The following is a 25,800-nucleotide window of genomic DNA, read 5'->3' on the forward strand; positions in this document are numbered from 1 at the left end:
TTACAAAGATGTTCTGGCTCTGTCACAGAATCAAACAATTACAGGGGTTGGAAGGGACTTCTGGAGATCATCTAGTCCACCTCCCTTCCAGAGCAGATCACTCAACTGCAAAGCCATTTCTCACAGAAGGAAAAGCCATCTGCTGGCAACACGGAAGACTACACCTCAGTGTCTTTGTGGTACTTGCAGATGAACACTAAAACTCAGTAGTCCTTAAAAACCAAGCAACACAATTTTTTTCCAGTCAAAAAGTTTATTGACATTCTTGGCAAATCAGCCTGAATTTAAGATCTTGGTCTCTCCTTCTTGCCCTTGTACAAGGCCAACAGAGAAACATTGGCTACTTTGACAACCTTGAAGCGAACTCCAGGGATGTCACCAACAGCATGACCCTTCCGACCAAAGCCAGCAACCAGAACTTCGTCATTCTCCTGAAAGGAAAGACCATGCAGTTACAGAGGTATAGACATTAAACCTGAACATATTTCTGAAATAGGTAGTCTACACTTGAGCCACACCTACACTTTCTAAGGAAAGGGTTGGAAATACTGACAGCTATTGAGAGACACACGAGAAAAAAGGCCTGTTATTCCTTCAGTATTTTAGAGAAAGGAAATCCAAACCAATACACCATTTAGCTTGCTGCAGCATAGCTCAGAGCTGCTTTTGCTAGCAGAAGGTAAAGCACAAAAACGTTTCTTGTATTTTTTGTCTGCCTCTGCTCTGCCCCTACAGCTACAAATTGCATGTGGCGCAGAAATGCCCTAAATCCATTGTTTAGGTGCCTCTTATTTTGATATCTAACATTCAAAAATCAATTCTTGACAATTACCTCAATGAAGTTCAGGCAGCCGTCATTGGGAACAAAAGCTGTTATTTTTTTGCCATTCTTAATCAGCTGGACTCTAACACATTTTCTGATGGCAGAGTTGGGCTGTTTAGCTTCTACTCCACTACAAAGGAAGCACATGGAAATAAGTTAGATAAGATCAGCTTGATGAACTAGCAGACAGTCATTACACCACCACGAATTACTTAATTACTTTGCAGAAGTAGAAGTTGTATCTATACATAAAAATGACAAACTATAAGTTACCTGTTTAGAGCTACTCAGATAAAAGTTCATTAAATAAAGGCTTAATAATAATAATTACCTACAGACACATAGTAGTTCAGTAAAAATTTGGAGGGGTGAAAAAAATAAGATCAAACACCTTGGGAGACCTAGCAGTGTTCCAGTGAAACTTAAAATTACTAAACAAGAAAACCTGGATAAAACCTTAAATAAGCCCAAATGAACCCGAAACTCCAAGAAAACAAACAAACAAAAAGCCTAGGAGCAACCAGACATTTCAGACACATGGTACATATATAAAATCCACCCCTGCCCAAATCCCGAGCCGATGTAAGTGGTTATTTCCAGTCCTTTTCTTATGAATATGCAGATTTTTTGAAGTGACCCATATATTAGAAAAAAATCTCTAGCAGCACTGCCACTTAGAAAAATTAACATTTTGAGTCAAGCACACCGAGGCAAATAAAAACGTGCCGTGTTACAGACAGTAAAGCTCTCCCAGATTCATAAAGTAACTCAGCAGTGCTTCTTGTAGGCCTCTATGGAGAGCCTCACGCCCCGAGGCCCTTCCCAGGCTGACTCCATGCCCCATGCCGCGCTCTGGACAGCCGCGGGGCCCGGCACACGGGGGATGGGGGCCTCACTTCGTCGGCAGAGTTCAACCTACACTTTCTCCAGCACGATCCCCTTAGCGTGGGAGGCACCACCGAAGGGGTTGGCCTTCAGCGCCGTGCCCAGGTGGGCCTTCTTGTACTGCTTATCGTGCCACTTCTGGTCGCGGCGGTGGCTACGGAGCTTCCGGGCTGTGCGAAGTCCTCGGCACTTTCCTGCGGAACGAGGGCGAAGAGAGGTGAAAAGAATGCTCCCGACGCCGCATCCCCAACCCGCTCACCTTCCCCCAGCTGCGTGTGTGGGGACGGGGCCTGGCCGCATTGCTCCCGAAGAGCAGCAGCGGCGTGGTAATGGCGGCCGCGGCGCCACCGCCCAACCCAGTGTCGTAAAGGCCCAGACTCGGTGGCAGGCTAGTGAAGCAGCGAGAGCAGAGCGCTATGGACCGCGCCACGCTGCCGCAGCGCCTCACCCCGCGCCCCGGCCCGGCCCGGCCCAGCTCCCGCCGCGGCACTCACCCATCCTGCCGCCGCGGCTGCCGAGAGCGAAAGAACGAGACCCTCCCTCTCCGCGCCGCCTAGCTGCAACAAGGCCCCGCCGCGGGCTGCCTGCGCCGCGCCTGATGGGAACTCCCGCCCGGCACCGCCTGGGACAGCCCCGCCCGCCCGCGGCGGCCCGCCGCCTGGCTTCGCTCGCTGGGTTGGAGTTCGTTCGTGGCCGCAGTCAAGTGTGCTTCGTTTTAACGTGTTTAGTCCGGTTTCTCCGGGAGTTACCGGTCTCAGTAGGAAGCGAGGCAGGCTGAAAATGTGAGCAAAAGCAAAAGTATCACCTATACACACTCGGGGAGAGCCCGGGAGATACTCCAGAGCTCGGTAGCAGAGCTGGGGTTTCCTCTCTGCATAGGTTTCGCGGCAGTGCATACTCGAAATGGCTAACTGCCGGGAATAGCTGCCTGGCAGGACTGGTGGCAGCTGGGTGGAAATGGGTTATTTGGAGAACGCCAGCACAATTATGTAAGAGATTCTAAAACGTTTCAGTTAGCAGATAAATCCACCATCCCGTAATTTATCTTAAAAGTCCTGCTATAATCTGATCTCCAGTGCACCACGTGAAGTCTGACTTCTGACGTCCCGCAGAGCTGGGACGGGAAAGCCTCAACTGAAAGGCGCCTGCAACGCGCTCTCTGCAGGCATGAAACCCTCCCCGCCACTGAGTCCCCGGGCGCGCCGCGCTCCGCACGGGCCGGGGAACTACAGCTGCCGGTGCCCTGCGCGCCGCCGCCACGGTGCTGCCGTTTGGCGCCGCCGGAGGTGCTGCTGTTCTCTCCGCTGGCCGCAGGCGAGGCTGCCGGAGTGTGTTTAAGCTTGTTCTAGTGTTGCCTCGTACGCCTCGGCCTATGGAGCAGAAGGACAAAAGCAGGTAGAAAAGCGCAGGCCCAAGTACTGCTTTGGCTGCCTCGTTTTGTGCCTCAGAGCCAGTGACTTCTGCAACTTCGATGCCGTTTTCCTAAGCACCGTGTGTGAAACAAACCAGGCCTTTCGGCTGACACTTAAATTCTCCGAGAGTTGGAACCGCTTTCCCGAGTGACGGGGCTACTTTCTAATGCAGACTGAGCTTCTTTGTGCTTATTTTTGTGTAACTGCCCCTGAAGCTCCCTCCTCCCCACACCCTAGTCACACATACGCCTCTTTTCCCTTCCCCTGAAGGCAGACCAAGAGTCAGAACCTTCATTCTGCTATTAGAGAGATTCCAGTAGAAGGCTATTAAGATGATGGGAACAATGGAGCATGCGCCTTAGGAGGAAAGGCTGAGAGACCAGGGGCTGTTTAGCATGGAGAAGATGAAGGAGGGACCTTGCCGATGCTTACCAGTACCTAAAAGATGAGTTTCCAGAGGATGGGGTAAGACTTTTCTGTGGTGCCCTGCAGTGGCACAATGGACAATGGGCACAATCTGGACAGAGGAGGTTTAATCTGAAAATCATGACAAAAATTCTTTACTTTGAAGGCAACAGGCTGTCCAGAGAGCTTGTGCAGTCTCCATCCAGATCAGCTACAGTAAATTCTGGAGTCTTCTTAGGACGACATGTCATCCTTTGGAGTTATTGGGAGAAACAAAATGAGCAGAAAGGAGGTAGGAGAAATTTAAGAGTGTAACAGGATTAATTTTTACATCATCCTAGTTTGTATAATGAAGATGAGGTCTAAATGGCCTGTGGGCAAATGAGTTGCTTAGAGATAGGACTTTTTTGGACCTGAGACAAGCTGTTTTCTGCCAGTTTCCTGATCATGCTTCTGTTGCACTGTCAGTGAATTGTGTGTATATCTGAATCAGAGGAATGATGTACATTTCAATGTTTAAAAATGGTAATGATATATTAAGTGCTAGTGTCTGATACAGTGTCTGATAACTCATATTTTGTTTGAGACGTACTATTTTAGAAAGCTGCTTAGTTCATGGTGAGCTGATGCATCTTCTAAAGGTAACTGTAAACTGTGTTGAAAATAGATAGTGCCATTGTCTGCCTGGGGAGATGCTAGCCAAAGAGACAAATTATCCATGTTTAAAATTATGTCTGTAGTTTCCCTCATTGTATGCAGACTCAGTGTATGTGTAATCATTACAGCAGAACAGCTGTCATCTCAGAGTCTCCATCAATGTTTATGTAATCATCCCATTTGACAGGGGTTTTGCTGGACTGTGGTGACACGTTTGGGGATGTGTGGGATGCCAGCAGTGTTGACTGGGCAGCCCATCAGTCTCTGATTATTTATTTCACAGACTTGAAAAACTGTGAACCCTCACGCGGGATATAATTGCCATCTGATTTCTTAACTACCTATTCCTGCAAGACATCAATAAAGCCAGCAGTTTAAAAAGTGCAGTAAGATCTCCTGCTGTGCCTCCTCACTGGTGGTAAAAATGTCTGAACAGCTGTGGCACTAAGTGGGGGGAGGGGGGAAGGCAGATACTTTATCACCAAAGGATGAGTTTTTCATGACGAGTAGTCGTGAACAAAAACTTACTGCCAAAGGGGGAATAAAACACACTAAACCCCAGTTTAATCATCTTATCTGGAATAATGGTCACTTTCATCTCACTATAGCTTCTCTTACAGGATATAAATAGGACTGTTGACTGTTATCATTGATTTTGTCCTACAGAATGTTCACCAGATGCCTTTGTGGAGTTGAAGGTGACCTTGTGTGCTCCATAAACCAGTGCCGATCCTTTCTCACCTTTTGTCCACTAAAGCATGTGGCTGAGCAAGCTTTGTTTAGCTGATTTCCATGGAAAACAGGCAAATGTACAACAGTGATTTGTCATCTGAGTCACAAGAGCTCATCTAATCATGACCTTGTCAGGATTACTGCATGTAAGGCTTTATCCAAGTTTTCTTTTTAAACTCAGTAATACAAAGATGGTGGCTTTGTCATTGTTCTTCACCAAAATGAAGTAAATGCTTAGGATGACTTTGCTTTTGGTGGATCTAATTTCTTTTTAGATACAAGGTGAATATGGGTATGCTTGAACCATATAAGAAAGCAACATTTTAAAGAAATGCATCAAACGTTTGATATTGTTATTGTTATTAGCAAAAATAAAGAAATACTTTATGTTCTTTCTTCTGTTATTTCAGATGATGACTGCTGATCAGTGAATTATGATCAGCAGGTTGGTATATTTGCACTGGTTTGTACTGGTTTCCTCTATGTTATCAGTTTAGCATTGCATGTTTTCTTGGTTGTCTGCGCAACACCCTTAATTTCTGAGCAAATGGACATGTACTTTTCCCCTCTGACTGTGTGAAGTGGTGTTCTAAAAAGGCAGGCTCCATCTAGAAATTGATAGTACCAAGGAAATACACGGGCTGCCGGTACAGTTGTCACAGAATGGGCTGCAGGACATTATCCTGGATTCAACCTGTACTGACTATCTGTCTGATGTTTGTGCTACTTTCTCATTATCTGCCCTCAAAGAACACATTATTTTAGTTGTATCATGCTGGTTTGTACTTCAGTGTTTTTGTTTCTTAGCTTTTGTTCCCATGCAGACGAAGAACACCTGGAAAAGAGCAGGATATGAATGAAATCTCTCAGCATCATCAGAAAGCCTCCCTGTGCCTTCCTCTCCCCACTTATTTAGGAATGGCCATTGGTCATGGATTCTGAAATGTTTAACAGCCCAGTGAGATTAGCGGCTTCACAGTTTTTGAGATAATGTGTCATGCTTCTTCCCTTTCCCAGGAATGCTTAAAATTTTCAGCTGAGCCATGTCTCTATATTGCTGTAATTATTCTAATGTCATACATTTCTGGTACTTCACAGAAAATTGAGAGATTGATTTCAACTCCTTTATCACTGCATTCCCTTATCTCATTTTTTCAACCCAAGACTCACACATAAGTATCTGGATTCCTCCTTAAATTGGATAGAACTGGTAATACTGAGGACAAACTGTTGAGAGATTTTTAAGATTAGTGAGTACTTTCAGTATCACTGAAGGAGAAATGAATTAAGATGGTAAATCCTTTTTAATAGTTGTGATGCACAAGCCTCTATCTTTATCGTGTATCTGGAGTGCAACAGACATTGCTAAGGAGCTCTTAACAGTGAAGCATGGCTTACTGCATGATCACATCAGCAGAAAGCTGATGTTAGCCTGTGAGCCAGAAAGCAGTGTGTGTGTGTGTGTGTGTGTGTGTGCGAGTACATAGGTTGGTAAATGCACACACAGCTGTTAGCAGGAGCAGGTTGTGACCATGTCTTGTCTGACATTTAGGTGGAAAAGGGCACAGTGATGATACGTCAGCTAAGCACTGGCTGAGCTGCCCATGCTAAAGGCAGGTACCAAGGACTCATTTCTGCCTAGACCCCACAGTTGCCTCCAAGCAGGTCGCAGATCCATGGCTGTATTCTTAAATGCAGCCAGACTGCACATGAGTATGCTTGCAGAGCACTGTCATTGTAACTGGTCCACCAGTGAGCATCTTGGTTTCAACTTTCCTGTCCAGTACAGACACTGGGAATGCAAGCTGCAGTTAGTGAGCAGTGTGTGAAGAACCTGCGAGTTATAGCTTTTGAGGGGGTCAGATTGTGTGCCTTGCCCTCCCTGTCGTCACAAGCAGAGCTGAAGTATGTTTTGAGAAGGCAAATGAAGGCAGAGAGTCTGCAAGTACCAGTGCCTGCAACCACGTATCTGTTGAGAGTGACTCATCCCAGAGCCAACCTGCTGTATTCACAGCGTTAGAGGAACTTCAGTTTCATGGGTGGCAAAGTGAGGATAATGCTGTTAATATAGGGGAAAGTTCAGAACTGTTTTGAAATATCACCTTCCTTTTTCTTTAAGGTTAGGATTTTGTACAGATAGGAAGTGCTCTTCAGTCTGATTTTAGAGCCTTCAGAGACCGTCTGATTTTCTCCCTCTTTCCTTTAGCAAACACCTCACACTCTGGCACAAGGAAGCTGGAACGTGCCAGCAGTGAATGTCCGTTGTCAGAATAAATCTGAGCACACGGAGAACTTCTCCCGTGGGAGCTGATGCGATGACGGAGCGGCGGATCCCGTCCTGATTGGCCAGCTCTGCTGCCCGTCACGCTGCCCATCAGAGCGCGGGCGCCCGTCTGCCCGCTGGACCAGAGCAGCAGATGCGCTGGGTGTGCAGGAGCTGTCTGTCTTCTCAAGGGAAGGACACACCGCCATGAGATTCCTGGTGCTTCTTTTGTGTGTGGGAACCGCCGTGTCTCTGGAGCAGATGAACGCGACAGGCTATGACAGGTGAATGTATCCACGGACTCTGCTGACAGAGTTGAGTGCAGGTTCTTAATCTGATCAGTTGTGCTGTGTGGAAGTGGATTTGATCACAGTGTAGACTGTCAGGACATGGCTTTGACTTCTCAGGTTTGAAAACACCTGGGGCTAATACAGAAATCAATTATTTTGAAGCATACAATGCATTAGAAACATAACTTTAAAACAATTTAATAAGAAATACTAGAAATGAGTTTAAAATTAATGTTCTCTGGGCATCTCCCTTATATTTAGTTACATTTTAGTGACTCTTACATTGATTTGCCCTGTTCTGCGTGAAAGTGGATTTGTAAATAGAGTAACAATAGGAGTGTGAAAACCACTCCAAGAAACACGCATACTAACGTGTATTCTACTTGTGTAGAATGAGTATTGAAGCATGAATTCATTATTGCAAAAAATATTAAACGTATGATGTGAGTAGAGATTTGGATTTATCATTGTTTGTAGTGCTGTTTTATTGTGTAAGGAAATAGCAATAGGAATCCTAAATCATAACAGGGAAAAAGACAATTTGTAGAGTAATGCATTATAAAAGTGAAAATAGCCTAAACTGTATTAGTTGAATCGTGCCCCAAAGTCACTAATAACATACAGATCAAGTATGCTGATGAAGGTCACAGCTGGCAATAAAAATCTGTGCATACAAGATGAGGAGGACATGTGGTAATATGCTTAAGCTTCTATTAAGAGATGTGGTAGTCAGTTGCTGATAAATACTGCAATATGTTTTTGTTTAAATATCTTACTTGCTGTTCTCTTCCACCAATTTGCAGATCTTTTAGTACCTTCTTAGTATAATTGCACATTTTTGCAATCAGATCAAATCTGAAAGAGTTCAAGCAGTGGAACATTACATTAACTTTGTTACAATAAATATTAAGAAATAAAGTTTTGATCCTTATGCTGGCGAATTGAATAGAGATTTTGCCTTCGCATTTAGTGGAGGTGGAATTATGCCTGCACAGCCTTAATGTGCTAGAATTTTTTTGAGTTCAGTTCCTTTTTTATGTTAAAAATGGAAGCTTCAGTATCTTGTCATTCTGATCCAGTTCTTCATGGACATCCATTAAAGTGCAGATCAAACCCCAGTACTCAGTACATTATAAAATAATTATGTAAATCTGTCTCCCTGTTTTAAGTCACACATGAGACTATCAAAACATGGCACAGAATACTTAAAATGTAAAAATTGTTAAGAATCATGGACCTTGCAGATATTCCTTAATGCTAGAACTTAAATAGATAAATTAAAAATTTAATAACATTTTTGGTTAGGATATTTTGTAGAATGAACTAGATTTTGCTGTGAGTCTGGGCTCTCAGGCTTACACATTTGTGATTTTAATAACTTGATTGAAATTACTTACAACCAACGTCTCTAGGACTGCAAGTGGTTCATTGCTACCAGGTACTCAGCAAGCATCCATTACCTTTCATCACAACTTTGTTTTTAGTTCTTTTGGAGGTTCACATGTTGTTTTCCAGTTAAATGCTTCATAAATTAATTGAAACTAGTTCAGCAGCCAGTGAGATAGTCTGAAGCCAGGCAATATTAAGAGTGACAATTCTAAAGTAATGCTCTCTGATGCACTTTTTCAGAGCAGCAACATGTAGGGTGAAAAACAGTGTGAATATGGCTCATAGAACCTAATGGAATGAAAAATGTCTATGGCCTCCAAGTTTTATTGCTGTTGAGTGCCAGTCTTATTTGTGTGGCTTATTTGAGTGGGCAAAAGACTACTTGTGAAACTCTTCAAGAGCTGGAATATATGTGGACTTTTTTAGACAAACAGGCCAGACTTGATTATCTTACATAGATGGATAATGTCATCTGATAAGAAGGAATTTACACTTCCTTATACTTATAATCTTATTTAATTGAGGTTTACATAGTGATTAGTCTTCCCAGTGCTTTGTATTAGGGCTAATCCAATTTCATGTGAGTTCCTGACATACTTGGTATGGTAAATTCAACATACAGCATGCATGTCTGGGAGTATCTGGGCTAGTTATTTACAGATTGGAAAGGAAAAATATTAGCTGTCAAACCGTGTAACGTGTGCACCTGAGTTTGAAGTTTTAGGGTAGAGCGGGTGAAAAAAATGATAAAAACTTAAAAATCCCTAATTCTGTGGTCTAAAAATGATTTGCTGATGCCAATTTTCAGTCTAATCACTGTTTGCTGATAGTTTTACAAGCAGTGGAGAAAGTGACTCTAGTGCTAAATCATTCTCTGACTGTTATACATGTAGCTAATGTATTTATATAAAAAAGAAATGCATATTTTTAATGTGTTGTTATTTTCCCATTTTTTCTTTCAGTGTTTTGCTCTGTGGTATGTCTTTTATCTGAGGGCAAAAGGGCCTTGTTACTTGAGTTTGCCTGTGAACTCTCCAGCTTGCCTTTTGATTGGAAAGACTGTTGATTTGACAGCAGGATGCTTATTGAAGGCCACTCGTTCCTGTCACAGATAACCCACTACTGTGACGCCTCAGGGTGATGAGTGTCAAAGGCAGCTGACAGATCTGCTAATATCAAGCTCGTGCTTGCTCAGAAACTGAGAAGCGAGCCTTCCCTTACCCCACAGAGTCTGTGCCATAGTGGTCTGGCTGTAGTAAGACAAAGCAAGGACTGCAAGCTTTGCTTATGATGGCTTTCCATTGCCTTTCTCCAATGGGGTTGCATTTTTGCGCTGGAGGAAGCGAGGCAGCTAACATTGCTAATGAACAGAGTAACAAACAGGAGCGTCTAGGTGGAGGACTTCACTTGTGTGCCTCCACCTGCTCCTATATGTGCCTGCCTGGCTAATTGTAATTGTATTTGACATGCGGTGGTACTTAGCAGTGGTTCTCAGGTCACTCTGTCCTCTGTATTCATCATGAAAGCATGAATATTTCATTAGCTATGCACACTCATCTATATTTGAGTATCTTCTTGCTGAGAGCAGAAACTTCTTGTTTCTTCTGGAGCAGCATGGCTGCACATTGCTGTGATTTTACATGGGATGCACAGGAGTCAAACTGTATTGTCAGGATCTCCCAGCCTGTGCCTGCAGCTGCTTGAAGGCTGGCTATAACCAGTATGGTCAGAATGTAACCCCACAGGGGGGTTTGAAATCAGTTATGCCTCATATATTCATTCCATGCTCTTTTCAAGTCTTGGTGTTGCCTATCAGTTAGTGTTCCTCAAGATGATTTAGCTGGCATGAGCATGATATTAGCTTCCAGATCGGAAGCTAAATAGTGGTGTTTGGTTTTTTTTTTCATTTATAATCATGAAAACGAAAATAACTCATATTTTTCCCAGAACTGGACAAAAAACATTCAGTTCCACTGAGGGAATTAAGTTAATTGCATTCTTTTATACTAGTCTCTTCTCACCTCAGTGTGTCAGTCTGCACAGTTGAACATGGTGATTTCCAAGCTGGAGTAATGGGCTGTGTATTTTGAATTATGTATACAGAGAGAAGTTAAAAGTGTAATTAAATATAACTAAATATATTAAATATAACTAAATATTTATGTACAACTGAATATGCACGTATGTACATCTCCTTTTATGATCAGGTTACCTGCCTAGTGAATGTGGGGAAGGCTGTGGATGTAGTCTACCTGGACTTCAGCAAAGCCTTTGACGCAGTCTGCCACAAGAAGCTCCTAGCCAAGCTGGCAGCTCATGGCTTGGACAGATTCACTCTGTGCTGGGTCAAGAACTGGCTGGATGGCAGAGCCCAGAGAGTGGTGGTGAATGGTGCCACAGCCAGTTGGCAGCCAGTCACAAGTGGTGTTCCCCCAGGATCAGTGCTGGGCCCAGTCCTGTTCAATATCTTTATTGATGATCTGGACGAGGGGATTGAGTCCAGCATCAGTAAGTTTGCAGATGACACCAATCTGGGAGCAGGTGTTGATCTGTTGGAAGGTAGGAGAGCCCTGCAGAGGGACCTGGACAGGCTGGATAGGTGGGGTGAGGCCAATGGGATGAGATTTAACAAGGCCAAGGGCAGGATTCTGCACTTTGGCCACAACAACCCCAAGCAGCGCTACAGGCTGGGGACTGAGTGGCTGGAGAGCAGCCAGGAGGAAAGGGACCTGGGGGTACTGATAGATGGTAAACTGAAGATGAGCCAGCAGTGTGCTCAGGAGGCCAAGAGAGCCAATGGCATCCTGGCCTGGATCAGGAGCAGTGTGGCCAGTAGGACAAGGGAGGTTATTCTTCCCCTGTACTTGGCACTGGTCAGGCCACACCTTGAGGACTGTGTCCAGTTCTGGGCTCCTCAATTCAAGAGAGATGTTGAGGTGCTGGAACATGTCCAGAGAAGGGCAACAAAGCTGGTGAAGGGCCTGGATCACAAACCCTATGAGGAGAGGCTCAGGGGGGGTTGTTTAGCCTGGAGAAGAGGAGGCTCAGGGGTGATCTTATTACTGTCTACAACTACCTGAAGGGGCATTGTAGCCAGGTGAGGGGTGGCCTCTTCTCCCAGGCAACCAGCAATAGAACAAGGGGACACAGTCTCAAGTTGTGCCGGGGTAGGTATAGGCTGGATGTTAGGAGGAAGTTCTTGCCAGAGAGGTGGTGGAGGCACCATCCCTGGAGTTGTTGAAGAAAAGACTGGATGAGGCACTTAGTGCCATGGTCTAGTTGACTGGCTAGGGCTGGGTGCTAGGTTGAACTGGATGATCTTGGAGGTCTCTTCCAACCTGGTTGATTCTATGATTCTATACATCTGTAAATAAAACCACCTGGTTTATTTTAAACAGTGTTATATGCATTGAACTTTTTTAGATTGAAGGACTTTTTTGCGTTCTTTCAGCTCAGATCCCAGTCACTGCACCTCAGCTGCAGAGCCCAGATGTCTTTTTGTGCTCTGGTATGGTTTCTCTGTACATGGTCTTTAGGTTTAGTGCCCTCTCTGCTGAAGGAACTGAGCAGCCTTCCTGATGATCTGGAGCGAAGTGGTGCTTTAGAAATTAGACCTGGTGTCTGATGTCAAAATGACAGTCTGAAGAGCAAACCCTGCTTCACATTTGCCTTCTGGATTTGAGAGATTTGCAAGGTAATACAAGAGATATATCTGTGGCAGCAGAGAGTTTGCTTATGAAAGGACATTGTCATGAGAGAAACACTGATCAGAAGAGTGGGGCTGGTCCTGTCCTGATTCTTGAGTGTAAACGGGATACTGCATGTCAGATTCAGAGTGATCAAACTCCCTGACTGCCAGAGTTGGAAGAGTATTGCAGTTTGCAAGGCAGCCCTAAGCCATGCCACATTTCTCTTTTTGTGGCACTACACTGTTTGGACTCAGGATTATCTGCCACTCCATGATGGAAATTTAGGTTTGGATCACTCCTGCCGTACATGCCAGTCGGTAACACAGATCTCCTTACCCAGGGAATCCATCTGGGAGTGATTTCACCCATCTCTTCAAGGATTCCCGAAAAACCCAAGTTTTGACTCTGCAATGTACAATTTACACATAAATACTGAGAACTGATTTTATCCCTAGTGACAGAATCACAGAGTGTTAGGAGTTTGGAAGGGTTCTCAAGAGATCATTAAGTGCAACCCCCCCTGCCAAAGGAGAATCACCTAGGGCAGGTTGCACAAGAAGGCATCCAGGTGGGGTTTGAAAATCTCCAGACAAGGAGACTCTCTGGGTAGCCTGTTCCAGTGCTCTGGCACCCTCACCATAAAGAAGTGTCTACTTGTGTTGAGGTGGAACCTCCTGTGTACCCATTGTTCCTTGTGCTTATATTACTGGTCTTTGTATTCTTTCAGGTGTATATTTTTTCAAGTCTTGTGCTATGTGTTGGGTTGGAAAGGCAGTAAGAAACAAGAAAAAAAAATGAAGATAAAAATGTATTGCTGTATGAAGTGGCTGTGAGATCACTGGTCTGGCCCCACCACTGTTTATGGCCTGGAAGGCATCTGTGTAGGGCAGGTGTACAGACTCTGTGGGATGATAGTCAGGTGAAAATATGAGGGTGCTGTTATGTTCACCTGCTAGGGAATTCTGGCAACAGACTTCAGAAGTGGGCACATGCTACCGAATCAGTAGATCAGTCCATGGTAGGGGGCTGCAGGTCCCGTGGAAACTGCTGTAGTGTGGTCAGGGCAGTATCATGTTTCTGTGACTAGTCTGGTCCTAAAGAAGAGCCTTATTTCCTGGAGTTTGATCATGTAGATCTTTTGATGACGTACATGAATCTACTGGACTTAACTCTCTCGTTCAGGAAAGCCAGATCATTCTTGCACTAGATGAAGATGTATTGCTAAATTATAGCAAAGATGGAAGGCAAAGGCTGAAAGTTTCATGAGTGTGGTAGCTGTCATTCGAAGTGTGCTTCACTTGCACCCTACCTTGCAGCTAACTGCCGTGGGATTTGGAATTGCCTGGGAACTTTTTGGGAGCTGCTTTTAGATGGATGTAAATCTGGGCTTGAGGCACACTAGCCTAGTGCTTTTGCTTTATCCTGGAGGAATTAATTGTACTGCTTCTGATTCTCACTTGGGGCTGAGGATGATGCAGTGCTATCCTTGTTTTCTCTTGCTTGTGGGCTGGAACTGATTCAGTCTCCAACCCAAAACTGGTATCCCACGGAAAAGGACAAGAAGGGTAATGAAACCTGTAACCAATATGGTAAGGATACAGGAATCCCTGGTGGGGTTGATCCAGCAAAGATATCTCTGAAAATGAGGCTTTTTTTATCCTGAGTACGCTGTCTTTGGGATTTGTTTGTACTGCTTCTGTGACATTAGCAAGCAAGGAATCTGAGTTATGTTCTAAATGTTTTATTGAATCAAGCAGAAATAGGAGCTGTAAACTTGCTGAAGACTTTAAATCTGTATGCTTTACCACAAATATTTTTCTCCTCTCTTGTAGTTCATCTGCATTTCCAGATCAAGATTCTCTGCAAAAAAGTGGTAAAGCTTTTTAATTTTTCTTGCTTTTCTTCACTGTTCAGAATGCCTGATACTGGCTCTTCTGAGTGAGGCTGTAAAAGGTTTTCATTCACAGATGTTCCTTCTATTTGCATTAGTGATTCTTCTGTCAAATGTTTTGTTAAAGCATTTCCCTCTATCACAAATACCATTTAAAGTATTTTCCTAGTTAATAATTTACTGACTGACTCTGAGGTACAGTGGGAATGTGGAAGAAAGTAGTATTCACTTTTTTTTTTTTTTTTAACAAAATGAAAAGGGAGCTAAATGTTTGAAGGATGGAGCTGTGACAGTGTCCATGAAATGACCTGTTATCCGTGAAACTTTAGTCTCCTGCCAAGCAGCTAGGCTTCCCATCTTTGGCCTGTGTTTGCCATGCATTTTAGCGCACCCCTTATAACAGCAGTCTAATGTATGAAAAGAAAGAAGCTTTTGATATGCATGTGCTGAATCCTGTCATTTTGGGGCATGAAAGTTCTTCCCAGTAAGGTTGTCACAACATTCATTGAAATGAATTGGAATCTCCTTGTATGGGTAAGATAAAACAAAACAGAAAATGCATGTATTTAAGGCAATATTTGTACCAAACTAGTATTTTCCAAAATAAAGCTTTCTGGATGCACATTTCCTACAGTGATAGGTATTGTCTGCATAAGAATGTGCAAGGTTGTGCTTTTTATGAATGATTGGATGTTTTCTTTGTTGGCTGATAGCACACTTTCTTCTTCAGGTCAGCATTATGATGGTGGTGTGAAGCCAAAATTGAATGTAAATCAAGTACAGGTAACGCTCGAACGACTGAATCTATGAGTTTTTTTGTAGCATGTTGAGATCTTATTTGCATTCTTGAATTAAATTGTACAAAATTAAATAATTGTTTACAAGAAACAGCTAACAAAACCAAGCCACCTGAATCGTTGTTATGTGGTACTGATTCACAACTGGCTGTACAAGATATCTTCATTAGTGAAGTGAGACTTCAGTTGCTGTCGCTGCTGCTGACTGGCAGTGGGTGTGGGTACAGGGTCTTACTGAAAGAACCAAACCATATAATCCATAGTCTGTACAATGCCATTTGACTACTGCAAGTTAAAGGGAGATTTTCCTGAGAGCAGCCTGTAGGTCTTGTGAAAATTGGAGTATCAAAGGCTTTCTTATCAAAACCCTTTTAAGTGATGTAAATAATGTGATATAAATAACTTGTTGATTAAGCCTCTCACATCTGTACTTCTGAGAAGAAGCCTTGTCCTTTATACAAATGACAGTTGCAGTTCGTGTTTCTTGATGGCTATTCCATCATGTATTCTGACCATTATCTTACCTTGCTTTCAGCTTGTTGCTGTGATTATGTCCTAATTTTAATCCTAAAGCAGTCACATGCCATATGTAAGGCCAGGTATCAAAAGGGGTCTTTCAGGGTCTGAGCTAAGTGATGTGACTCATTAATCTCAACAGCAGAAAAAAAAATAATCTCTTTAAGCCAAGACAAAGCTTTGGGGCTTTGAGGCTTTGGTGTCCCTTCTGGAACCTGCTAAGATGCTGTTCATGACTGGAACTCAGAAGACCTCTCTTGCCTGTGCATGATTTGAACTTGCTTAATTGTATGATGTGCAAGACAACTGTGCAGAGTTATGTTCGATAGGATATATGTGTAGGTGGAAAAAATGTTGTCTGGAAATTTTAGATTCAAATATGGAAACGAAAGCTAAATTTTGAAGTCCTTTCTGACCCCTAGCTCACTTAAATTACATTGTCAAGAAATTTTCCTCCTTTTGCGATGTAATTTGGGTCAGAAGGGACAGCACTTTTCTAGTATCTACAGGTGACATGAAAGCTGCAGTCCTCAGGATTTAACCTAGCAAACTGCTTTTATAAAGGCAGGGATCCATACCTGAGCCATTGTCTTTCAACATCAGGTATTTTGCATATGCTTAAACCATCAAGAGCCAAGCTATCTAGAGGTAGATGTAGACCTGGATAGTTCTTTCATCTGGACTGCTGCTTAGTGTGCATTTGGCATGATAGGCTGTGTCCCTGGCCTAAGCTGAGCCCTATTTAGCATGTTAAATTCTTACAAGTGTCCTAGAAAGTCTTCTGCTGGAATAAGCACCTTGTGATTCTAGCCTTGCTTTGACTTTTTATATTGGGCAGATCTATAGTGTGCTGAGGTGAGATGGAAGCATGCTAAGAATGTGGTTTGCTACAATTCTGCTATCCTAGTAGAATAACTTTAACTTATGTTTGCTCTCTGGCCAATAGTGCTGGAGCTAGAAGTCTCTGTGATGCCATTCCCTTGGTGGGAAGGTGTTAGAGATTTCTCTGCTTCCGTAGTTTAGTACTACTGCAGCTGATAACTGATTTACAGATGTTCTCCAAGTGCTGACCTCATTTATTCTGGTAGATCAGAGGGTAACTCCTGAAATACACATCTCATACTGATTTTTTATGGGGTCAATCAGGTTGTCACCTACAATTTCAGCAGGAGAGGAAAGTGGGAAAGAGCATCCTGGAGGCCATTCACCCACAGCCACTACAGCCCTCTCAATGTCACAGTTAATGGCATCCCCTGCATTCTCTTCTGGGCCAAGAGGATCATGATTAAGTTTGAAAACCATACACAGCTGGATTTGACAGAGAAGACATTTGGTGTCCATGCAACAGTGGATGTTGGAGATTCAAACTGCAGTGAAGACAACGCAATGTAAGGTGGCATTGTACTGTGTCCACAGAACTAGAACTGATTGACAAGTCTATTAAATGCATGCTGAAGGAAGCAGATTTTGTATTATGTGATGCAAAGCCCCAGGAGCAAGTTTCTTCCCACATCCTGCCATGGCAAGCAGCAGGGCAGCGGAGGTTATGTGCTTTCAGACCAGTCTTACATGAGGCACAGAGATGTACACAACTGTCCTCACCTCTTGCAGTGGTGTAGTTAATCGTTGTGGCCATCCAGTTTTGCTCTTAGTACCTATGAAGCTAACAACCTCTTGACTCTCCATCTGTTCTACATAGCTGCTTGGAAGGTTGAATGGTGAATCTCCTATGCTCTGTGGAGGCATGGGGTCTGGCTGTGCATGACTAGTTATCTATTCATAGGATATATGCCAGCAATAACATAAAACCACTGAAACAAGATGTAGATACATAGTTAGAACCAGGCAGCCTAAGTCCCAAGATGTGATCTGTGAGATGTTGAAGCCAAAGGATGAATTCACTACAGCTTAGCATGTGACCTGAAAAGTCTCTGAAAAGACAAATTCTGCATCTTCATCACAATCAACATTTAGCAGCTTTGCTCTTGCTAAACCTGAGTGAGAGCTGTATGTTGGCCTAAACCAATCCAACATCCAGCAAAGCTATGGCTGTACTAGAAAGGTGTGTAGTTTAATTTCCTTTGCCATGTTCCTGACCACTTCTCTACCTCCATGTCATGTGCTGTCTGGCTTCACATCTAATACTAGGTCATTGACTCTACTCCAGTGGGCAAGAGTCTGAAAATCAGGAGGTGGGTACTTAACTGAGCATGTTAAACACTGCTGCTGAGCATTGAGTCTACCCTATGAATGGTGTTTAAATCTGTATCAACACAAACCAGCAAAATAACATGACTCAGCCCAGCAGTTTCACTTAGCTTTTATACAACATTTCAGCTGTACACCTAAAGACATTTTCACAGAAACTGGCTTTTACCATTGATCTGAGGAGGGTAACCAAAGATGCACAGAAATTTTAGTGAGATTACAACAAAACTAAAGGTGTAATTGGAAATGAAGCCAGGCTTTTCTGTTTCTGGTATCAGAACATTCAACAAGCCAGTCTGAATTTTACAGCATGTGAATTATTCCAGTACTATGCTTTGATGGGCTGGTAATGAACAAAATAATATTATTTTTCAATTAAAAAATAATAACATTAATTCTTCTGCTCTGCAATTCAGAAATAATTACAGTAATCTAATAGAAAATATAGTCATGCAAAAGTAAGTAAGGATTTCAGAACATGAAGCATAGTTTTATAGTTGTCGCTAAGGCTTGAAAAAACATAAAGACTATTCAGTGCTGGGCAGCAGACTCCTACTGGAGCTGCTGTTTGGAGCTTTATTAGAGTGGAGCAGGCTACTCTATGTACCTGACTGTCACAAGTACCTCTGTAGTCTGGTTAAAGTAGTGATATTTCATTTACTTCTCCCTCCATTGCTCTGGATGGAAGGGAGATAATTCTCTTGTATTTGTGGTTTGTGGCTAAATCAGTGCTGATAACATGCTAGTGCTTTGGCTTTTGATGAGCAGTGCTTGCACAGCATCTGTTTGTCACTTTGTTCCCCACAGCAAGTAGGTTGAAGTTGATGAGAGACTGAAAGGGGACAGTATCTGGACAGCGGGCCCAAGCTAGCTAAATTATATTCCCTGCCATGCTCAGCAATAAAAAGCTGAGGTAGGGGAAGAGGAAGTTGTTAGGAGTTGTGTCTTCCAGGGTGGCTGTTGCTCAGGGTTTCACTGAACATCAGTCTGCTTTTGGGAAATGGTTAGTGACTGCTCTTGCAAAACTTCAGTCTCTTTCCCCCCCACCTCTTTCTTTCATTTATTACATTCTGTCTTGATCCATGAGTTCTCTCTCTTTTGCTCTCTGACTGGGGTTGGCCCACGACAGGGCTGTATGTTGTGCTGGATATGTTATATTGGAAGATATTTGGGAATGTATAGAAAATGTTATTCATTGAAAAAGCTGAGAAGAGTCGGGAAGTAGAGCTGCTCTGTAGCATACCCTTGACGTGCCTTCTTATCAATTTCTCTTAAAAAGAGAAGGTCTAGAGCCGTCTTACTTGTCATGTGTTCTGGTTTTTCTGTTTCTCCCTTAGTTTTCTGAGTGGCCTCAAATTAGAAACACAGCTGCATGCAAGATCTTGATATTATTTTGAAGTTGAGGCTGCTTTTATTTTTGTTGCTGGTGTCAAGAGGTGCTATGACTACTAAGCCTTTCCTACTCTATTCTGTGGAGGAGAGGAGAAAATGCTACTTCTCCCTAGTAGTTACTCTTGTAGCTTTCTTATTTGTGATACGCTGGGATATACTAGTCCTCCCTGACTCCTGCCTGTTGAATATCTTATTCCAGAATTCTAACCAACAAAGACCTGTCTTGTTCTGAGCTGTCACTAGGAGGATTTGTCAGGACATTTGACAGATTGCATGAACTGATTTGGGCACCTCTGCTAGATTCCAAGTGCCAAGTCGTTAGAAACTGTACGTTTTAAGTATCCATTTCCTCATTGCAGCTGTCAGCATCTAAGTACTGATTGAGGTCCTTGTATGCAGAAATCATGCTCTGTGGATAGAAAAGTGGAAAATATGGGCTTGTGAATCATGATTAGACTCAGTGTAATTGTCAAATACAAGCGTTAGGTTAGATTTTCAGTCAACCTGCATTCATAGCAGAGAGGAAAGGGAAAAACTGGATGGAATATATCTCAGGTTTAAAGACTGACCTAAATTTCGCCAGTTCATGTGATGTGTTACCCAGTTCACTCACCCCCAAACATCAACATTCAACATCTTTATTGATGACCTGGATGAGAGAATAGTTTCTACTGTCAGTAAATTTGCTGATGACAGCAAATTGGGAGGGCATGTCAATCTCTTGGAGGATAGGAAGATGCTGCAGAGGGACTTGGACAGGCTGGGTCAATGGACTGAGGCCAGTGGTATGAGATTCAACAGGACCAAGGGCAGGGTCCTACACTTTGGCCACAATAACCCCATACAGCACTACAGACTGGGGAATGAGTGGCTGGAGAGCAGCCCGATTGAGAGGGACCTGGGAGTGCTGGTTGACAACTGGCTGAAAATGAGCCAGCAATGTGCCCAGGTGGCATGGAAGTCCAATGGCATCTTGGCCTCCATCAGGAATAGTGTGGCCAGCAGGACCAGGGATGTAATTCTGCCCCTGTTCTTGGCACTGGTGAGGCCTCTTCTCAAGTACTGTGTGCAGTGCTGGGCCCCTCACTTCAAGAAAGATATTCGGTACTGGTGTAGGTCCAGAGGAGAGTGCGGGACTAGTAAGGGGGCTGGAGTGTAAGTCTTATGAGGAGAGGCTGGGATTGCTCAATGTGGAAAACAGGAGACTTAGAGGGGACCTTATCACCCTCTACAACTACCTAAAAGGAGATTGTAGTTGGATGGGGGTTGGGCTCTTCTCCCAGGCAACTAGTGACAGAACAAGAGAGCATGGTCTCAAGCTTCACCAGGGGAAGCTTAGGTTGCATTTTAGGAAGCACTTTCTCACAGAAAGGGTAATTAGGCACTGCAATGGACTGCCCAGGGAGGTGGTGGGGTCACTATCCCTGGAGGGGATAAGATTGGATGTGGTACTTGGTGGCATGGTTTAGCTATGTTGTGATGTTAAGTTACAGGCTGGACATGGTGATCTCAGAGGTCTTTTCCAGCCTCAATGTTTCTGTGATTCTGTGAAGAGTCTCTTTCTTCCCTCATCATTCTCTGCAACTAAAAAAGTAGAGTAGGTCACAATTTCTGCTCCTGATCCTCTAACCAGTCATCTAATGATGCATGTGTGTGAAATTCAGACTCAAATGTCATCTACATTTGGTGTGCTCAGGCATCTAAAAAGATGGGAATAATATGTCTGTTCACACTTTGCAGTGGTGTACAGACTCATGACTAAGATATCATGGTTTGAGAAGGAGAACACAGATCAAGTTAACCTAATTGTCAGCCGATGCTGGAAGCAGTGGGATCGGAATGTGTTGAAATTTGAGGATGCAGTTCTGTTCCTTCTGGCTGATCTGGGCCTCATTCAAATTAACACCTGAATTTCATTCAAATTAACGGCTGAATTGATGTATTTCACTGGAGGAAGCTTTAATCCTTTTAGGGTTTTGTTTCTACTGACTTCAAAGGTATATTGAGCAAAAGGTTCCATGCATAGCTGTGCTTAACCTTTCGTGATTTTTGTTTGCTTAAGATTTGTGAAGCTTTTTTGCTAGCCTGACATAACTTGCTTTCTGACCTAGGCTTTCCCTGAAGTTCGGTGACATTGGCGATCTACAGGGACTTGCTATTAGGTAGGTTTATATAACAAACAAAACATTGTATGTTTAAAGAAAAGATAAATAGGATAAAGAAATAAGTATGGTTATGCAGTTGCTTGTGCAGTTTGTTTTGGGAGACATTATGTAGGCAAAAATAATACAATAGGGCTGTTGATCTCATAGTTAAGACAGCTGCATATACTAGGTCTGTCTTTTTACAAACAAGGTCTGCCCTGTTTTATTAAGACATTTCTTCTGTATTGAAGTTCGGGTAAATTCTGAGATTTTTGCTGAACCTTACTAACTAGCTACCTTTTTGTCTGGGGAATTTTACTGTAAGAACTGATGGTACGAGCTGTTCAGGCATCAGGCTGTGACCTGCTTTATATTTGCTTCTTTGCAATCAAAGATAAAAGCATTTCTTGATACATAGTTTTTTCGTGTCTTGGATGGATGTACAGCATGTTGCATATAGAGTTTTCTCAATCATTTAGGAAAAATCCCTTGCATTTCCCCTTACTGTGTGGGAATGCAGCAAACTTCTTCAGCTGCAACAATGAGGAAACACAAATGACTTTCCAGACTCAACAGCTAGAGCTTGCACTGATATAAATGTGTGTCTTCTAGGATGGTTCAACTCAGTTTGATAGATGCAGCTCTCAGACTTGTTTTCTTACTCATCTTTCTTCCCATACAATGTTTTCAGATTCTTGTTAACAACCAGCTATTACCAACTGTCTGTTCAGAACTGGTTCAGTCTACACAGACTGCAGCTCCTTTACAACCATTCCATACAAGCAACATTTAATGCGACCAGAATATATGCACCAGCAAGTTACTCCTACCACTGTGAACATGTGAGCAGCTTGCAGAGATACGATGCACTCCTAATACCCAGCTCTGCAAATGATCTGTCAAAGCTTTGGGAAGTCACATTTATTGATTTCCAGGTAATGCCATGGAATTAAGCCAAATGGATCCTATAGGTAGGCTAACGGAAAGTGGTGTAATTCAGTGCCAAGGAACAATAATGACCTGCCCTGTACAGTTTACACAATCTCCATGGAAATTGAAAAAGACACTGGAAAGAAACAAAGACTTATATTATTATTCTTACATTCCAGTCAAAGGAAACAAAGGGTTATATAGGTTTTCTCTGTTCCCTTTAGCATGTCTGAGCTGGGCTTTCAAACCCAGCATCTATAACAGCATCAGCCACCAAGTATGAGATTAATTGTCCTTAACTTTTGATGCCTAGTAATTTTAACCTGGTGCCCTAATTAAAGTGACCCCAGTCTCCCTCTAAAGCCAGTGGATAATTCCTCTGACTTATCTTAAGTCCTTATTTTAGGATGAGATTAATCATCTTCTCAAAGTGCCTGGTTTTCTGCATTTGACAGTAAGGAAGCCTAAGATGACTGGACTAGGATGTTTTGGTTTTGTATACCTAACTTGCAGGAAATGAAGAGATGAAAAACAGGATTGGAGGGAAAACTGATCTACCTTCTTTCACCATGAAGTGACCTGGTGAAGCAAACAGTCAATTCCCTTGGTGGCAATGTGATAAACTTCATGTTAGAACTGAACTCACAACTACAACTTGCTGATATAGGCCATAGTTGTATGAAAAGTCGTGCAGCTGCTGTATGGATCTGATGAGAAAAATCTAACATTAGAGTTTCCAGTTGAGAATATTTCTTTGCTGTGTTGAAGTTTATGCAGTTTAAAGCAGAGGCTCTGAAGATTCTCAACAAATGATCCTAGAAATGGGCTGCTTACTTCAAATGTACCATGCTTACAATTAAATGACTGGGCCATGAAGAGTGATCGTAGAACGTTTTGTTTAAAACAGAGCTGCAAGTCTTTGGGGCAGCAGGGTGAAGGAGATTAGAGTAACTGATGGTTTCTAGAAGACTGACTTTGATAACGTCTGAGCATTAGCTCCAGATACCACTAATAGATACACTTTTGCAATGAGTAGCTATTAAATTAAAATTTCTTACTCTCACCAAGAGCAAATTCATGAATATTTTTGTAACCAAGCAGAAAATACTTCGTTTAACACGAGCCCTTTTGTTCTCTTTGTAGATTCAAGGTTTTAACATTCAAGAAGGACATTTTGCCTATGCAAAAGACTGTGCATCTTTTTTCTCTCCAGCAATACTTATGGGATTGGTTATGTCACTGATTCTGCTGCTGGTTCTTGCCTATGCTCTTCACATGTTGATCCACCTGAAATCTCTTGACAGGAACTATGAATGCAAAGCTTCTCCTGCCTATTTTGGACAGATGAAAGACAATGATATTGGGGATGAGAAAGAGCCACTGAGAAGCAGTGGAAATGAGTCCTATGAACTTAGAAACCAACAATTCTGTAAGATTTATATTTAGCAAAACGCTAAACGTAAGTGGTATTTTCTTCTGCTGGCACATCTTATGTAGCTTTTGCAGGTTTTTCACTGACTGATGAAAGGCAAAGTAGGTAATAGACTGCTGTTTAGTGAGATCAAGAAAGTGGCTTTGTGAATAAGAGATTTTGTGTGATGGGAGTTTAATCTTGTAGTACAAACCTAAAATGCTTATCTTTTCAGCCAGCTACCAAGTCCTGAAGAGAGAATCAGTAATTGAGTCTTTGAAATTAAATAAAGATAAAACAAACTGAAAAAACGAAACAAACAACACCCCCTCACTCTGCTTATTTCACTCTTTCAACAGCAGGGTTTTCCTTGGTTTTGTATTTGCTTCATCCAGCCTGCTCTGTGTCCTGACAAAGTGGCATCCATTCCTTTCTCAGTATGTTTTTTCCTCAGTATATTTTTTTTCCTCAGTGTATTTTTTTTGCTTTCAAAACGGCATCCTCTCCTCTTTGTCCTCATAAACTCCTTTTCTTCCTTTGAAGTCTCCAGAGCCATGTAAGCTGTGTATTATGCACTACGCTGATGAAACAGTGATGGATCTCTACAGCAGTATCTTGATACTTCTCTCTAAGCTGGAGGCTTACTGTAAGGATCTAGTGGGAGAACAGCAGACATCTGGTCAAAGGCTTACCCTTAACTTCCCGGCTCAGTTCCATGCCAAAAGAAGGATTATGAGCATTATACCCTGTAATTCTGGGTTAATTTCTTTTCTATCAAATCTCATCAGTCTCCCTTGGGAATTTTACCTGAATGGAGATCACCAATGCTGTAACTGAAAACACATGTAAACAAAGTTCTGGAAGCTCACTGGGAGTGCACAGGATACTGTGATATCGTCCTTCTGAGCGTTCAAGATACCCTCTTCCCACTCATTGTTTCTTATGTCAGTCGAACTCTGGGAAATGCCTGTAATTTAGCCCTGACTTATAGCAAGGAAGAAGGCAATAATGTCTTAACTGTAATGCTTTTAGGTCACAAATAATACAAAATACATGCTACAAAATCTGCAAAACCAGATTTAGTAAACAAATGCCCTTCTTACTTTAGATGATAGATCTAATTAATTGTTTGTAGACTCTGTAAGCAATACTGCAGGACTCTTTTAACACCTGGAGAGATGTCCAGAAGTCTCCTGTTTATTAGCAGAGATGACAGACAGACTAGACGTGGAGTCCAAAGCACTTGATTGATTTAAGAAGGGACTTTGGAGGTAAAAAAAACCCACCATGTTTGAACTATCGCAAAAAGTAGAAAAGAAGTTCCTGGGGGAACTTGGCAAGACTGTCTGTGGCTAGTTACTGCCAAGCTTTATCTGTTTCATAAAGGAAGTGACCCAAAACAGGAACCTCTGGGAAGCTAAATGAGGTTAAAAATGAGAAGGTGCAAATAAACCTCGCAGTATTCTGCCTGACATGGTAAAACACTCACCAGCCCTGGATCGCTCTGCTTACACACAGTGATGACAGATAGAGGCCGATGATAATGTTAAGGGAGTTTGGGATGCCAGTGCTAAATAGGTGATATTCCTCAGAGTCTGGTGAGCTGTTCTGTTGTGCCTAGGGTTTGCTTTCCTGTCAGGCAGTAAAATCCTGACACTAAATGGTGGTAGCCTGACTGTCAAAATTATTGTCATGCACTGATGTAAAATACCCACTCTGTAGAGCTGTGCATGGTGGCTTTTGGCACGGCAGCACATTCTAAACATGATGGTTTTGGAGGCACAATGTGCTGGTTTCTCCTGCAGAGCTCATTTAAGCTGCTAACATGTTCAAGTCCATGTCCAGGTGAAGGCCAGTGACAAGCGGAGTCCCTCAGGGGTCAGTCCTGGGACCACTCTTGTTCAACATCTTTGTTAACATGGACAGAGGCATTGAATGCACTCTCAGCAAGTTTGCTGACGACACC

The 25,800-nt window shown here is 42.8% G+C and overlaps 2 protein-coding genes across 3 annotated transcripts in view; one reads left to right on the forward strand and one right to left on the reverse strand.

Moving 5' to 3' along the window:
• Positions 1 to 233: 233 nt before the first annotated feature.
• RPS23 (ribosomal protein S23) overlaps positions 234 to 25,800 on the reverse strand; it is a 68,844-nt gene continuing 43,277 nt past the window's right edge. Inside the window, exons 1-4 of one of the 2 annotated variants that reach the window (XM_064140438.1) lie at positions 2,203 to 2,307; positions 1,743 to 1,902; positions 833 to 953; positions 234 to 431 (exon numbers count right to left, since the gene is read on the reverse strand). In XM_064140438.1, the coding sequence (XP_063996508.1) occupies positions 285 to 431; positions 833 to 953; positions 1,743 to 1,902; positions 2,203 to 2,206 (432 nt within the window). In that variant the 5' untranslated portion in view covers positions 2,207 to 2,307 and the 3' untranslated portion in view covers positions 234 to 284. Of the gene's footprint in view, positions 432 to 832; positions 954 to 1,742; positions 1,903 to 2,202; positions 2,308 to 25,800 lie in introns of those variants that run through there. The other variant, XM_064140439.1, reaches the window with a different exon arrangement.
• LOC135173531 (V-type proton ATPase subunit S1-like protein) lies at positions 7,395 to 24,098 on the forward strand. The gene is made up of 7 exons (XM_064140492.1): positions 7,395 to 7,461; positions 14,378 to 14,418; positions 15,167 to 15,219; positions 16,896 to 17,137; positions 21,461 to 21,511; positions 22,185 to 22,428; positions 23,567 to 24,098. The coding sequence occupies exons 1-7, from the start codon at positions 7,439 to 7,441 to the stop codon at positions 23,867 to 23,869; spliced, it is 957 nt and encodes a 318-aa protein (XP_063996562.1). The 5' UTR covers positions 7,395 to 7,438; the 3' UTR covers positions 23,870 to 24,098.

Source organism: Pogoniulus pusillus, chromosome Z (genome assembly GCF_015220805.1).
Source record: "Pogoniulus pusillus isolate bPogPus1 chromosome Z, bPogPus1.pri, whole genome shotgun sequence".
Lineage (NCBI taxonomy): Eukaryota > Metazoa > Chordata > Aves > Piciformes > Lybiidae > Pogoniulus > Pogoniulus pusillus.

What these genes read in the sequence shown, in the direction of transcription:
- LOC135173531 (XM_064140492.1), top strand. Translation starts at nt 7,439, where the DNA reads ATGAACGCGACAGGCTATGACAG. An exon ending in CTACAGGGACTTGCTATTAG is followed by an intron (nt 21,512 to 22,184) that starts GTAGGTTTATAT and finishes CAATGTTTTCAG; the next exon opens with ATTCTTGTTAACAACCAGCT. An exon ending in TCACATTTATTGATTTCCAG is followed by an intron (nt 22,429 to 23,566) that starts GTAATGCCATGG and finishes TTCTCTTTGTAG; the next exon opens with ATTCAAGGTTTTAACATTCA.